The sequence below is a fragment of the Budorcas taxicolor genome, chromosome 4 (genome assembly GCF_023091745.1).
Source record: "Budorcas taxicolor isolate Tak-1 chromosome 4, Takin1.1, whole genome shotgun sequence".
NCBI classification, from domain to species: Eukaryota; Metazoa; Chordata; class Mammalia; order Artiodactyla; family Bovidae; genus Budorcas; species Budorcas taxicolor.
The window spans coordinates 10,168,731-10,184,038 of NC_068913.1; the positions used below are offsets into that span (position 1 = coordinate 10,168,731).

The window sequence follows — 15,308 nt, forward strand, 5'->3', positions numbered from 1 at the left end:
GGCTGGTTCCAATTTTCTCATAATTATTACTTCAGCTTGTGTGATCAAAGTAATGTTGGATTTTTTTTTTTATAAAAGATTTATTAATTTTTGGCTGAGCTGGGTCTTCATTGCTCTGTGCAGGCCTGCTTTAGGTACAGCGAGCAGGGCTACTCCTTGTCAAGGTGGGAGAGCTTCTCATTGCTGTGGCTTCTCTTGCTGCAGAGCACGGGCTGAGTTGCCCCGCAGCAAGTGGGATCTTCCCAGACCAGGGTTCAAACTCAGAACCCCTGTGCTGGCAGGTGGATTCTTAACCACTGGACCACAGGAAGGCCAATGTTGGTTTTTTAACACATGAAATATTAATTCCTAGATCACAAGTGTAGAGGTCCTTCAGGTAACAGGCTGGAAGGGCCTCTGTCACTCTGGAGGACAAGGAGGATGGGAAGCCGTAGCAGTAATGTGTTGTGTAAGGGGCCAGTTGTGTAGACACAACTTTTACCCATATCTGTTACTTCTGAAGAGCCGAAGTTGTGCATTTTATGTGAAAACCTCAGATTCTTCAGTACTTGATAAATTTCTGAAACATTTTGCAGGGCAAACAAACAAAGCCGTGGGTTGGCTTTGACTCTGCTGTGAACCCACATGAGGGCTGAGAACATCTTCCTTCTCTAATTGGTACCACCTTATTGTTTATGAGATTAGCTCATGCTGGGTAAAAATGTGAGGATGTAACTTTAGTTTTTAGTAGGAGTTTTTAGAAATAGAGTGTGGTTTAAACCTCTTACCATCTTTCCATAATCTGAAATATGAGTGGAAATAAAATACTGCCTTTTTAGTTGTAGCATTGTATACAGCATTCCACCTCCTTATGAAAGGAAAACTCCTAGTGACATCCTATAAGATGTTTCCTTGCTTCTTTTTAAAGTCAGAGAAATATGTAGCCTCAGTGTGTTTGTCAGTTACTACAAAGTTGAGAGTGGATTTATTTTGATCACCATATCCAGGCAGAACTAAAGCCATTGTAGTAAGATAACCAGTCCACAGTAGGGCTCAGTCTTAGGGACTATTCTTGCTGATGGCGATTTATGGGAGATCATGTCAGGATTTTATTTTTCTCGTTCACGCATATTATTCAAGCTACACTTAATAGGCGTCTTCTATAAATTCAGCACTAAAGGGGTTGCTGTGAGAATAGCAGGTGCGTGTGTGTGTGCTAAGTTGCCTCAGTCATGTCTGACTCTTTGCAAACCCCTGGACTGTAGCCCGCCAGGCTTATCTGTCCATAGGCTTCTCCAGGCAAGAATACTGGAGTGGGTTGCCACGCCCTCCTCCAGGGGATCTTCCTGACCCAGGGATCAAACTCAAATCTCTTATATCTCCTGCACCGGAGCAAAAGCAAATGATGAGTGAGTGGGGGATACAGACAGGTGGAGTTAGGTCATTGGGTAATTATAACATTGGGATAAGACAACTCACCGAGCTCAGAGACTGACAGAAAATGAATGCTTCTAGCTTGAGCTTGGTGGTCAGCAGACCCTTTCAAAGGAAATGACAGCTAAGTTGAGCTCTGAGGAGATGGCAGGGGTGTCTGAAGCTCAGAGACTATGCGGAAGGGAGCAGAAGAGATAGCATCCCAGAGGTCTGAGAGGATGAAGTGAATTGGAAATCTGTAGGAAGCACAGTGCTTCCTCGGTGGCTCAGCAGTAGATTCCGCCTGCAGTGCAGGAACTGTGGGAGACGTGGGTTCTATCCCCAGAAGATCCCCTAGAGGAGGAAACGGCAACCCAGGCCCATGTTCTTTTCTGGAGAATCCCTTGGACAGAGGAGCCTGACAGGCTACAGTTCATGCAGTTGCAAAGAGCTGGATGTGACTGCAGTGACTTAGCACACACCCCCAGACAAGAAGTGCCGTATGGCTGGAGTTCACGGTGTAGAGGGAGGCGGAGCCTCTGAAATTAAGAGCCTTATTGCGCAGGTCTTTGGGAGTCCTGTTAGGCAGCCACTGAAATGTTTGAAGAAGAGGAGGAACTCAATCAGAGAAAAGTGAGTGTTTTAAAAAGATGGCTATTTTGGCCGTCTGGGTCTTTGTTGCTGCATGTGGGATTTTTCTAGTTGTGGGCAGGGGCTCCTCTCCGGTTGCGGAACATGATCTGTAGGCGAGCAGACTCAGTAGTTGTGGCCCATGGCTTAGTCACCTTGCGGCATTTGGGATCTTCCCAGACCAGAGGTCGAACCCATGCCTGTATTGGCAGGCAGATTCTTACCCACTATGCCACCAGGAAAGCCCTAAACATGATTTTAAAAAGCAATTTTGAACAGCAGTTGCCCCCTTAGCTCTCTTCTTTACCTATTACTCTCCTTTGAAACGTCTTTAGAACAGGTGATGTGCTGCAGGTGAAGAGTTGTGTAGATAGGTTTGTGATATCGAATGTCCTTCTAGTCTTCTCAGCTTCAGGCTTTTCTGCCTTTAACACCTGGAAAGAAACAAAAATAAAGAGAAACCATGATCACAGCAAAACACGAGGAGTGAAGAGGAGAGAACCAAGACAGTGAGAGAGAGGATAATGCTTCTTTTGATTACAGAAACAGAATTCTCCTGTGTGAAGGGGTCGGGAGGGCAGGGTTTGAGTCTCGTGACCAAAGTTCCGTATATTAATTCCCTCAGTTGTCAGATGAAGGGTTGGGTTAGATGCTCTTGAGGATGACATTTGGCTATTAAATTCTATGAGGATTGTTTGAGGTGTGAGTGGTGACTCCGTCACCTTGTGTTAAGTGACAGATGTCTTTCATGCACTAAGGTTTTACGTATCTGTGTGTGTATGAGTGTATGTGTGTGTGATGCATATGAAACAAGGTGAAATTTCATTAACAAGGAACGGGTGGGTCTGTAGGAGACAGAATACATCTGAGAACACGGCAGTCATGACCATCACGGGTCGATGTTTGTCATAGTCCAGGAGTTGACTTCACACATGGAAAGGCAGGTTGTATGAACAGGGACTGTTGGTGGTACCGGTCTCAAGTCTCAAGAGTGCCTTGCAGAGACACTAGAAACTTCTGCACAGTCAGCACTTTTGAGGACCAAGTGATGAGGCTACCTTGGTAAATGTGAAAACCCAGTTATCCCTTCCCCTAGTTCCTCTGGTTGGCAGTATGGAAGACAGAAGTACAAATTTCTTGGAAATTTGAGATCATAGCGCTATTTTCCTTCCCCCTTGTCGTTTCCTTGCATGGTGTTTTCTCTCTCTTTTTTTTTTTTTTTAACTGCCATGCCAGTCTGAAGTTGCCTTGCTAATTTAGAAGCATAAAATGTGTAATGTACAACTTCCTTGTCTAACTTAACTTGTATAGTTATCACAGCAGATAGATGTTCTGTCTTAAGCAATTGTGTGATACCGTGCATGAAATCTAGTACTTCTAAGATGTTGCCAGTTTCTGACAAATAGCTAGTGACTTTAAAAGGATGAGACTCTAAAAGAAATTTTTTTAAGTTACTATTTGTGTACTGAAGTGACTTTTTGAGCATAGAAGCAATTTAGAAAGTTCTTATTTTCAGAAGAGGTTGGGAGGAACCCCTCCCTAAACTCATTAAATACCATTTTGCCCATGTGACTGCATTAACAGTTTTATTATCATCATCATAGGATTCTAAATACTGAACGCTTAAGATGTCACTCTGCCTTTCATAGGTGTGTTTGTTTTCCTGGATTTCCAAATATAGAAACATCTCCTTCAAATGCTCCCATAGCCAAGGCTATATGAAACAGGAAAATAGTGAGAGCTCCCAGAAATGGTGTTTGCTAGCCTGTCATTGTACAGTTGGAAGGCAATCGCTGAGTGAGTCCTTAATTGCTTAAGTATCTTGTGATACTCCTGAACATGTCAGTGGTACTGTGTGTGTGTGTGTGTGTGTGTGTGTGCATGCTCAGTCACGTCTGACTCTTTGTGACCCCATGGACTGGAGCCTGCCAGGCTCCTCTGTCCATGGAATACTGGAGTGGGGTGCCATTGCCTTCTCCAGGGGATCTTCCCAACCCAGGGCTTGGACCTGCATCTCTGACAGCTCTTGCATTGGCAAGCGGATTCTTCACCACTAGTGCCACCAGGAAGCCTGTTAAGTGGCGCTAGAACCTGTCAGCTGTTGTGCCATCAATAGCTGAGCGTCAGTGGAGACCAAGCGTAGGGACCACGTGACTGAGGGCAGCAGGCTGGGACTCAGCGTGTTAGCGACCTTCTCAGAAGGGGCAGAGCTTCCTTGGCTGAGATGAACTTGGCTTCTCACCTGGGCCGCATGAAGGGAATTCAGGGTCTGGTCCAGGCCTAGGAGCAGCGGGCTGACTTCTGTCCTGGGGAGGTTGGAGTGAGGGCGCCGTGACTGCCTGAAGCTGAACTAATTTTGTGAGGAACACAGTGCTCTGGGGCTGTGTGCTCTCTACTGCGTTCTGCTTTCTTTTGTATTTTTTATAACTTTGACTTTCTCGTTCAGTGAGATGAACTGATGTTATGTGTGAAGTTTCAAGTCAGGGGATATTCAGGGGTAGAAATGAACCCCCACTGAGATTTGTGTTCATTTTTCATAGTCTTTCACTTCTCCTCCTTTGCGCATCGTCTGTTTACAATTATCTCCAGACCTGCTGTTGGTTTCTGTTTATCAAAGCTTTGGTCCCGAGGCAGTATGTGTTGCAAACATTTTATATAAAACTTAGCTCTTTCATAGATTTTAGAAATTGTGGTGGAATTGTAAAGGCCTTGTAAATCATGACCTTTTCAACATTTTATTCATGTTGAAAATATGACCTCACATTTTTGGGGTTTTTGAAATGAGCAGGAGAAAATCCACATACATCAAAATACCATCAAATTTTCAGAATAAAGAATTCTCTTTGTTTTCTAGGCCAAGACTATATTTTTTGCTGGAATCTATCTTAATGGCTGTGTGTGTGTGTAAGAGAGAAACAGAGATAGATAGAAGTAGATACCAGGTACATTAACTGATCGAATTGCTGTTTTTATTTATTTGCTCATGGAACAGTGAGTAGATTGCAGTGTGACTAAGTTCATAGACACACCCACACTCACAGACACACACACCCCTGAAGTAGTTGCCCACTGCTGTATTTAAAAACCATAACACAGCACTGTGATTTGCAAAGTTTAGGATATGTAAGGATTGAATAGAAAACTTGCTTGACGTATAACATACAAGTTCCGTGAGAACAAAAGCGTATATGTTTCCCTGTGGTGATTGGCACAGAGTAGATGTGGACTACTTGTTGGATGATTCTGGGGCCCAGTGCCCCGTAGCCTTGAATTTGGTAGATTTGCGGTGGGGCCTCATTCACTGGCCACTTAACTTTGAGAGGTGGATGAAGCATCACACTTTGTGAAGCACCTCCTGGTGGGACTCCAGCCATGACTGTGGGGAAGAAGGGGTGGAGAGTCCTGTGTCTGAAAACCTGCCCTGCTTTGTGGAGGAGTCCGATAGTGCTTTCGAGGGCCAGAGTCTTAGGTGCGGGTCCTTAGGCACTAGGGCTTGCCGCCATGGCAAGGAGTGTATTTCATGACTTTAGACTTATTTTAGCTTTTGTGAAAGAATACAGTGATAGCACTTCACATAATTTTATGTGGGGAGAGGTTATTTAAGTCTAGTCAGACACAGATAGCTATTAATGTTATGATATGAATGTTTATTCTTCTTAACCAGAAAGTGTAAGGGGATTGATGCCAAATCACATTTTTTTGGCATACTTTGCAATATTCTGTGTATACTTGTAACCCACCATAATAAAGTGTAAAAATAGTTCGAAAAAGTAAATGGCCTAACAGCTTTTAAACCTGGTTTTTATGGCCAGACAAAAACAACCGTGACCAAGTCTTTCAGTAACCCTCAGCTCCCCCGTGGTCTCTTTCCTGCCTAAAGACGGCACACGGAGCATGACCACCACTGTCTCCATCCCTGTTCGCTTGGCATGAGTTGTTTTGTTTGTTTTGTTTTTTTTTTCTGCTGAAGGTACTAGTGAGGTGTTTACATTTGAGAAGAACCGCATGTCTTGCACTCACGCACAACCTATAAGGCATGGCTGTGTCCAGGAGCAAATAGGAGCAAGATTAGCTGGAGCAGAAAGGCAGCTGGTGGGTCATTTATAGGTTCAACTGGAAGTTGTTTAGTCGCTAACTTGTGTCCAACTCTTTGAGACTCCATGGACAGTAACCCACCAGGCTCCTCTGTGTGTGTGGTTCTCCAGGCTAGAATATTGGAGTGGGTTGTCATTTCCTTCGCCAGGGGATCTTTCTGACCCAGGGATAGAACTTGTGTCTCTTGCATTGGCAGGAGGATTCTTCACTACTGTGCCCCCAGGGAAGCCCTCAATTGGAAGTAGTTGGAAACAAAAGTAGAAGTCTTTTGCAGTGAGTAAGTTAATCTTAATGTGGGAAAGTGACCTCTTAGACAAGAAAAACTTTCAATATTTTGGATTTCAGTGCAAATTAGAGGCCTCCCAAGTTCCAGGATATGAAAAGGAACCCTTAATGCAAGGATTGGCACCACTCCCTTTGTGGGAAGGGGTTAGTAGTGAGGGATCACCCTACAGTTATAATCATTCATTCTTATAGCTGCGCATTACTTGTGTAAAGAGCAGCATACCTCTGTAAGGCCTTCCTTGCTGATGATGGAGGTAAAGAACCTCCCTGCCAATGCAGGAGACGAAAGTGCTGTAGGTTCGATCCTTGGGTTGGGAAGATCCATCCCCTGGAGTAAGAAATGGCAACCCGCTCCAGTGTTCTTGCCTGGAGAATCCCATGGACAGAGGAGCCTGGTGGGCTACCGTCCATAGGGTCACAGAGTCAGACATGACTGAAGTGACTTAGCACACAAAATGCTATTTTATAGCATTATTTCAATTTTCTTTGGCCAATCTTATAGTGTTTTTTCAGTTTTCTTTGTAATAAAGAAACTTTCTTCATCTACTGTAATAAAGAACTTTTCCAGATATCTCTTTTATTATAAAAGAAATATATCTTTATCATAACAATTCAAATGTTATCAAAAAGTACTCATACAAATTGTTTCTATATCCCTCCCCTCATCAATAACCATAGTTTCATGAACAGATTCTTCCTTTTTTTTTTTTTTTTTTGTATTCAGGATCACTTATTGACCATTTGGCAGCTGATTAATTGGTTTCAATGTTAACAACGGGAAAAGTAACTATGCCTCTGTGAAAAAGTTAAAATTGGTTTGAACCAGGTAAACTCTATTGGGTTGAGCCACTGGAAATTGCTGTGTTAATAGATCAAAAATGTCAAATATTGGCTGTTTCGTGTGGCTGAGCTGTATTTTTAGAGGAATCTCTTCTTTGAGTGATTTAGGAAGCAGTCCTACAATGTGGAAATAGACCCCAGATGACTGATCTTTGCCAGTAGTCAAGAGGTATATGGCAGGGAGAATAGTTGAGGTTGTAACGTCAGGACTACGTTTCAGGTCTGTGACGTTGGGGAAATTGGGAGGGGAAAAAAGCAGGGGAAATATGTAGTGGGGTTGAAGTTAGTCTATTCTCCAACAGCAAGGCTCAACTAAGGAGCAAGTAACACAGTAGACCTTTTGGTGGATGGAGAACAAGTTTTGTGATGTTTATAAAGTATTCCTAACCTATCTTATTATCCTTCCACATTTGGACAGCATCTGGTTAGTGAAAAACATGTCTCTAAATCCTTATTGTGATGTTAGCTAAATTAAGTTTATAGGGCATCACATGTGTTTTAACTTTGTGTTTTGGATTAGCTGTGATCTCTTTCCCCATAACAAAGAGTTAACTCTTTTTCATGTAAATTTGGTATGTGCTGTGCTTAGTTGCTCAGTCCTGTCAGACTCTTTGCAACCCCATGGACTGTAGCCTGCCAGCCTCCCTTGTCCATGGGGATTCTCCAGGCAAGAATACTGGAGTGTGTTGACACTCCCTCTTCCAGGGGATCTTCCTGACCCAGGGATTGAACCCAGATGTCCTGCATTGCAGGCAGATTCTTTACCATCTGAGCCACCAGGGAAGACCAAGAATACTGGAGCGGGTAGCCTATCCCTTCTCCAAGGGATCTTCCCGACCCAGGAATCCAACTGGGGTTTCCTGCATTGCAGGCAGATTCTTTACCAGTTGAGCTACTGGGAAGCTCAAATTTGGTATATATGTGTATAAAAGTATAAAAAGTAAACATGAAGTGAAAAACACAATTCTGTTTTATTTTTTTTAACTCGATTCTCTCACTTTTTCACTTCTTAGTTTATGGTTTGTACGTGTATGTGTGTTTTAGATCAGATCTCACTTAGGGGAAGATTCAGAACTGAGCAGGACTGCGCTATTTCTCCTAATATGCAGCCGCAGTGGGCAGCATACCTTCTGGAGCCATGCACAAGTTACCCTGGAGCTGTTTTCAGGGCAGGCATGAGTTCCTTTCCCTGTTGCGAGCACCTCATCACAGACACACACAGGCAAGCACTTTCGTCTTTCTCTGTGTTTATCTTGTTGTTCTGTTTTGCCCTTAAGTTTTTCCCATTCAGAATATTTTTGCTTTCAAAATATTCAGAATCCAGTAGCAAGTAAGTGAGAACTTCTTGCAGAATATAAATGAATAGATAAATTAGGGGTTTGTGATGAACATATCTGCAGTACTGTATATTAAATAGGTGAACAACAAGAACTACCGTATAGCACTGGGAACTACAGTCAGTATCTTGTAACAACACATAATGGAAAAGAATCTGAAAAGAATGTGTGTGTGTGTGTGCGTGTGTGCGCGTGCGTGTGTGTATACACCTGAATCACTTTGCCGTACACTTGAAACTAACACAGTATTGTAAATTAGCTATACTTCAATTTAAAAATAAAGTAGGTAAGGGAAGGAAGTACGCTATTTCTAGTATAAGGTGAATATCAACAGCTTTAGGTCTGTCTGGGGTTCCCTGGTGGCGCAGACGGAAAAGAACCTGCCTGTAATGCAGGAGACCTGAGTTCTATCCAGGGTCAGGAAGATCCCCTGGAGAAGGGAAAGGCTACCCACTCTAGTATTCTTGCCTAGAAAATCCCATGGACAGAGGAGCCTGGAGGGCTTCAGTCCATGGGGTTGCAAAGAGTTGGACACACTGAATGACTAATACACACAGAGCTGTCTACCTGTGAGCTTGAGGAAAAAGTTTATGTCCACTGTGGTTGTGGTGTGAGATATGGCTGCTTTCTTGGGTAATAATAGGCAATAATCTTTGTTTTCTGGAAAAATCAGGTGGCAGCACCTCCAGCCCGCACCGCTAGGGTTGACACAGAAAGGGGACGTGTAAAATGAGGAGGGGAGAATGTGAACACGCTCGTTCCTTCCAGAGGCTAAAGGGGAGTGAGCAAGCTCGGATTGTATTTGTGATATCTCCTTTCCTAGCAATAGGATGTCAAATAATGACCTAGAAGACTGTTTGACTTAGTAAAGAAAGTTTCTATTTGTCATTTCTTTGTTAACATTGCTTTTAAAATAACCCCTTCCATGAAAAAAATGAACATGCTCTGAATTTTTTGATAACTCATAATTTATTTTAATCATGATGAGGTTGGTGTTTAGGTAAAATGTATCTGTTTCACCTCAGAGTGGAAACCTAGGATGTTTATTCTGAAAGCGGAAGGTCGAGGTTTGTATATGGTGGATGAGTGGGTGTCTGAGCTTGTTCCTGCACTAAGGGGTGGCTCTCTATGTCCTGTCCTGCCAAGACTTTGCAGTTACCTTTATGAGCAACGTGTTTTTCCACTTTTGTATCGTTTTGACACGGCCCCAAAATGATTGTTAGAAATTTTACCCTCAACCTTAATTACAAGTCCTTTATGTCATGTAGAATCATACCTTTCCAAGCCTCACTGGTGAAATGAATTGAAAATGTTTGCCATATGTTTGCTTAAAACTTGCAGGAAACCAAGTGTGCTGGGATTGTTAAAGCCAGTGTTACAGGATTTGTTCTGTATGTAAACGATGAGAAAATAACATGTGGTATGTTTGAGATATTGTTCGGATTACAGGGAGTATTATTTTGACAGTGTTTGTCTTGCAAAGGGAGATATGGCGGCTCTGGGGCTTGTGGTGTTAATCACGCGCCCGCTTGGCAGCCAGGAGACCTCCTCGCCTTGGCAACAGCAGGAGAGACAGTATCTGGCACCTGGCTTGGAGCAGAGACTGTCGGTTGGCAGCTTCCAAGTTAGTCAGGTCTGTCACCCACCCTCATGTTGGTAGATATTGTGGACGGTTTTGTGCCCTTCAATGCCATTTTTCTGCCATCAGTTTTGAAATTAATGGCTTATCCTTTTCCAGATACGAGTTCATTATGTTAATCTCGAAAGAAAAAGGGCTTGCTTTCAAACAGTTCTTGGTCATTATTTAACAGATAGTGTGTTTTTTTAAAGCGTATGTAAATAAAGTTAGAAGTCTAAAATCTATAATAATTGAGAGTTAATACATTGAAATGTGGAGGCTTTGAGTGTTTCTGTAGAAATGGTAAAAAAATATATATCATGTTTAAAAAAAAAATGAAATGACAGGGACTTCCCTTGTTTTTCAGTGGTTAAGACTCTGCTTCTAATGCGGGGGTCATGGGTTCAATCCCAGGTTGGGGAGCTAAGATCCTACATGCCACGGGGCGCAGCCAAAAAAAGAGAAAAAGGGCATGGATGGCCTTTTTCTGTATAATATCGGTCACAATTAAGAAAAGATGTTTTTTCACAGGATGAATGATGGCAGAGATTTGATTTTACTGAAATTGTAGGAAAAACGCAATGGGAAATGATGGGCATGAAGTCGTTTCTTTGAGAAATGGGAAACAATATAGGTCTAAATAGTCAGAGAAGCAGGGCGATAGTGGGAGAAAAGTAATAATCATAACAATAAAAACAACAACAAAACTGCTAGGCAAAGGGTTCTTGGAGTGTGGATCATCCATGGATTGTAAGCTTCAGTACCTTTTTGGAGGTCTTGCTGATAAGGATGGATCAGCGCTTGACAAACTGAGGGGATAACTTGAAAAATAAAATTGGACAAAATTACAAATGATAGATATCTTTCCCAAACTTGCCTAAATCCTTTCATAAGCGTGATACTCATTAGGTCCTTAATTCATTTCACCTATGCATATTCCCAATCCATGTAGGTGTGAAGTACTGTGCCTGGCCATCATTTCCAAATACAGTGTTGTGGTGTGAAATCTTGATCTCTGTCTGTCTTAGAGTCTGTCTTAGAAGACTAATGTGGGGTCAAGTGTCATTTTTAAAATGAGCACATGTGAAGCTGGTCCCCAGATTAATGATGAATGTGTGGAAATTAGCCATGTAATACGCTTCAGTTGTTTGAGACTGATGGTTGAATAATTAAATGTTTGAATAATTAAAAGAAAGAAGATTGTAAATGATTGGAATTCACAATACTAAACTCCGTTATACATCTTTGTGGTGCTTATTTCTTCAAAGTTTGTGTGCTCTACTGTTGTTATTGTTATTTTTGGTAAGTATTTTGTCATGAGTGCTAATTTTACAAAGCTCTGATAAATCTGTAAATATTTCATGTATGTATTCTATTTACTTAATTTTGGGTGCCCTGGGTCTTTGCTACCATGCACGGGCTCTCTCCCATTGCAGTGAGTGGAGTCTGCTCTCAGCTGCAGTGAGTGGGGTCTCCTCTCCAGCTGCAGTGAGTGGGGTCTGCTCTCAGCTGCCGTGAGTGGGGTCTCCTCTCCAGCTGCAGTGAGTGGGGTCTGCTCTCAGCTGCAGTGAGTGGGGTCTCCTCTCCAGCTGCAGTGAGTGGGGTCTGCTCTCAGCTGCCGTGAGTGGGGTCTGCTCTCAGCTGCAGTGAGTGGGGTCTGCTCTCAGCTGCCGTGAGTGGGGTCTGCTCTCCAGCTGCAGTGAGTGGGGTCTCCTATCCAGCTGCAGTGAGTGGGGTCTGCTCTCAGCTGCCATGAGTGGGGTCTCCTATCCAGCTGCAGTGAGTGGGGTCTCCTCTCCAGCTGCCGTGAGTGGGGTCTGCTCTCAGCTGCAGTGAGTGGGGTCTGCTCTCAGCTGCAGTGAGTGGGGTCTGCTCTCAGCTGCAGTGAGTGGGGTCTCCTCTCCAACTGCAGTGAGTGGGGTCTGCTCTCCAGCTGCCGTGAGTGGGGTCTGCTCTCAGCTGCCGTGAGTGGGGTCTGCTCTCAGCTGCCGTGAGTGGGGTCTCTCTCCAGCTGCCATGCACGGGCTCCCCGCTGTGGTAGCGCCAGTGGTTGTGGCTCTGAGCCTAGTTTCTCTGCTGCATATGAAACCTTCCCGGATCAGGACTGAGCTTGTGTCCCCTGCATTGGCAGGTGGATTCTTTACCACTGACCTACCAGAGAAGTCCGAAGTATTTTTGCTTTTTTGTAGGACTTCCCTGGGAGAGCTTAGACTTCCCTGGCCTTGGGCAGCGCATGAAGCTGCCGATTCGGTTTCAGAGAAAACATGCTTCTTCGTGGTCTTCTGGTGTTGGAACCAGCCACACCAGGGAATTCTCAGTCTGAATGGCCTTCTTTGGCCCAATTAGGTATTTATTGAAGTATATCTTGGGATTAAAGATATATTATAGTTCTGAAGTAGGTTTGCCTGGTGAAGACAGTGGAAATTCAAGGCAATGATAAGCTTGCATTCATGGGGCTCATATGGGAATGTACCAGTCTCCACGTTCTCTCTCTCTCTTCTCTGGGGACTGTCCTGAACAGCCTTTTTTGCATGATGACTCCATATCTAAAATATCATTTTATTTGAGTGAAATATTAGATAATCTAGATTTGTTGTTTCTTTTAGTATGTTAAAACATAGGTGTATCTTTTTATTTTTTAAAATAGACTTTACTTTTCTAGAACAGCTCTAAGGTCAAAGCAGAATTGAGTGGAAGGTGCAGAGGATTTTCATGTCCTTTCTTCCCTGCCTCCCACCCCAACCCTCCCTACTGCTGGCGTCTCTCACCAGAGTGGTACGTTTGTTACGGTAGATGAACCTACCTTGACACCTGATAATCACCCAAAGTCCAGAGTGTACACTAGGGTTCACATTTGGTGTTATAAATCCCCTTTTAAAGAGGGGGGCTTGCAGCATTATTGAGTATCAAGGGTTTGAGGTTTGTCCAAGGCCATCAGTGTCAGTAACTAGGTTCTCAATAAATGCTTGATGAATATATCAGCAATTACAAGTTCCTGATAGAACACATGTAAAACATGTGTTTTGTGTTTCTTTTTTCTCTTTAGGGTATATACCAAGAACCAAAATTGAAGACACAGTGTTACTAAAATGATTAACAATGATAGAAAAAGCTCCTGTTCTTTGAATGTTCTACCTGAATGGTCATTGGTATAGTCCAAAAGAAAAAAATGTATATATAAAAGATACACTATATGAACACTAATCAAAGTCAAGCTGAAGTGGCAATATTAATATCAGACAAAATACTTCAGAGTGAAGAAAATTACCAGGGACAAAGAGATGCTTTATGTATTGATAAAAGGGCCTGATTCACAGAATGCAACAATCTTGAATGTTACATGTGGCAAACTACAGCTTCAAAGCACACAAAGCCAAAACTGCTGCTGCTGCTAAGTCGCTTCAGTCATGTCCGGCTCTGTGCGACCCCATAGATGGCAGCCCATGAGACCCCCCCCCGCCCCGCCCCGTCCCCGGGATTCTCCAAGCAAGAACACTGGAGTGGGTTGCCATTTCCTTCTCCAATGCATGAAAGTGCAAAGTGAAAGTGAAGACGCTCAGTCATATCCGCCTCTTAGCAACCCCATGGACTGCAGCCTACCAGGCTCCTCCGTCCTTGGGATTTTCCAGGCAAGAGTGTTGGACTGGGGTGCCAAGCCAAAACTAGGAGAATTCAAATGAGAAATTGACAGATCCCCAATTACAGTTGAGGATGTCATCATCCCTCACTTAGTCATTGAAAGAACCACTCTCCAGAGAACTAGCAAATATAGTGAAGAATTCAATGACAACATCAACCAACAGGCTGTAATTGACACTTACAGAAACCTCCGTTCAACATCAGCAGAATATATATTTCATACATATGGAGATAAGCCATATCTGTATTGGCCTAGAAAGTGGGAAAATAGGTATATTTCATCTGATGATGTAGCAGTACAATAAAAGAAGCTTATCAATAGGTTGTTGCCCGTAATAACTTATCTCTGTTCACTGTATCTTCCAGCCTCTCTGTTGAAAGGACTGAAACATGCTAACATCGTGCTACTTCACGACATCATCCACACCAAGGAGACACTGACTCTTGTGTTTGAATACGTGGTGAGTAAGATGAGAACTCAGCTTTTATAATCAGGAGCAAAATTCTTATAGTATTATCATAGAGTTTTGTCTTTAGGTGGCTATACTGACGTATTTTATCTGAGTACATGAGACTTATTTTGCATAATTTTGGATGGTTTGTGTTTTAAAGAAAAATCCAGAAAAAATGTTCAGTTGAAGTCTCATTAGCTATATGATCTGTTATAACCTGTTTGTTACTTGTACACTTTCTAAATTTCAGGTTTATCAAGTAATATAAAATGATATGATGGGGATCACTCCATCAAAGGAAGTTCACAGACAACAAAAATGTTTTCTCCTTTGGATTTATAACTTGGTTTCAGAAAAGCATCCTTATTCGGGTGATTTTTGCAGAGAAAAGGCTGATACTTACAATTTAGACTTCACAGTTCTTCCCCTTGGTTAGTATTTCAGCTATTAATTAAAACTTCCAATTTGCATAGCACACAGTGTAATGATCTTATTGTGTTGAGACTTGGGCTTGAACTCATAATTAATCTTTCTCTGTTTCTCTTAGAAAAACATATGGTATTTGTGTAGCACCATTTCAGCATTTAACTGTGGAATCATGAAATGTAACCATGATAATTAACATCCCAATTTTCACAGATGGATCTGAGAATATGTAATTTACAAGGTACAAATGACATTGGTGGAGACTTTTATTAAGAAGAGTAGCTATTGGCATTGTGACTATATTAAGATCCCATTTTGTAATTACCACACTACTTTTTAAAAAAAATTGAAATAGTGTCCATTTTTCCTTAAAAATATATAATAGAATGAATATTTACAACATTTTATCTTGCTAATGTCTGCCTAAGTCTGTTTGTCATTTGAAAATTGTTGTCTTATGAAAAAGCCATTCATCTTGTCTATTTACATATAAATGATGGATACATTTGAATAATATGGTAATGTGGCTACAAGGACAGCTAGAACTGAGCAGTTGCATATATTACATACTACCAAGAATGGATGCAGTTTCAA

At 42.4% G+C, this 15,308-nt stretch overlaps 1 protein-coding gene across 1 annotated transcript in view; it reads left to right on the forward strand.

Moving 5' to 3' along the window:
- The window catches only part of CDK14 (cyclin dependent kinase 14), a 664,071-nt gene that overhangs the window by 263,195 nt on the left and 385,568 nt on the right, over positions 1-15,308 (forward strand). The window contains exon 6 of the mRNA XM_052638676.1: positions 14,203-14,297. Coding sequence (XP_052494636.1) covers positions 14,203-14,297 — 95 coding nt within the window. The remainder of the gene's footprint in view (positions 1-14,202; positions 14,298-15,308) is intronic.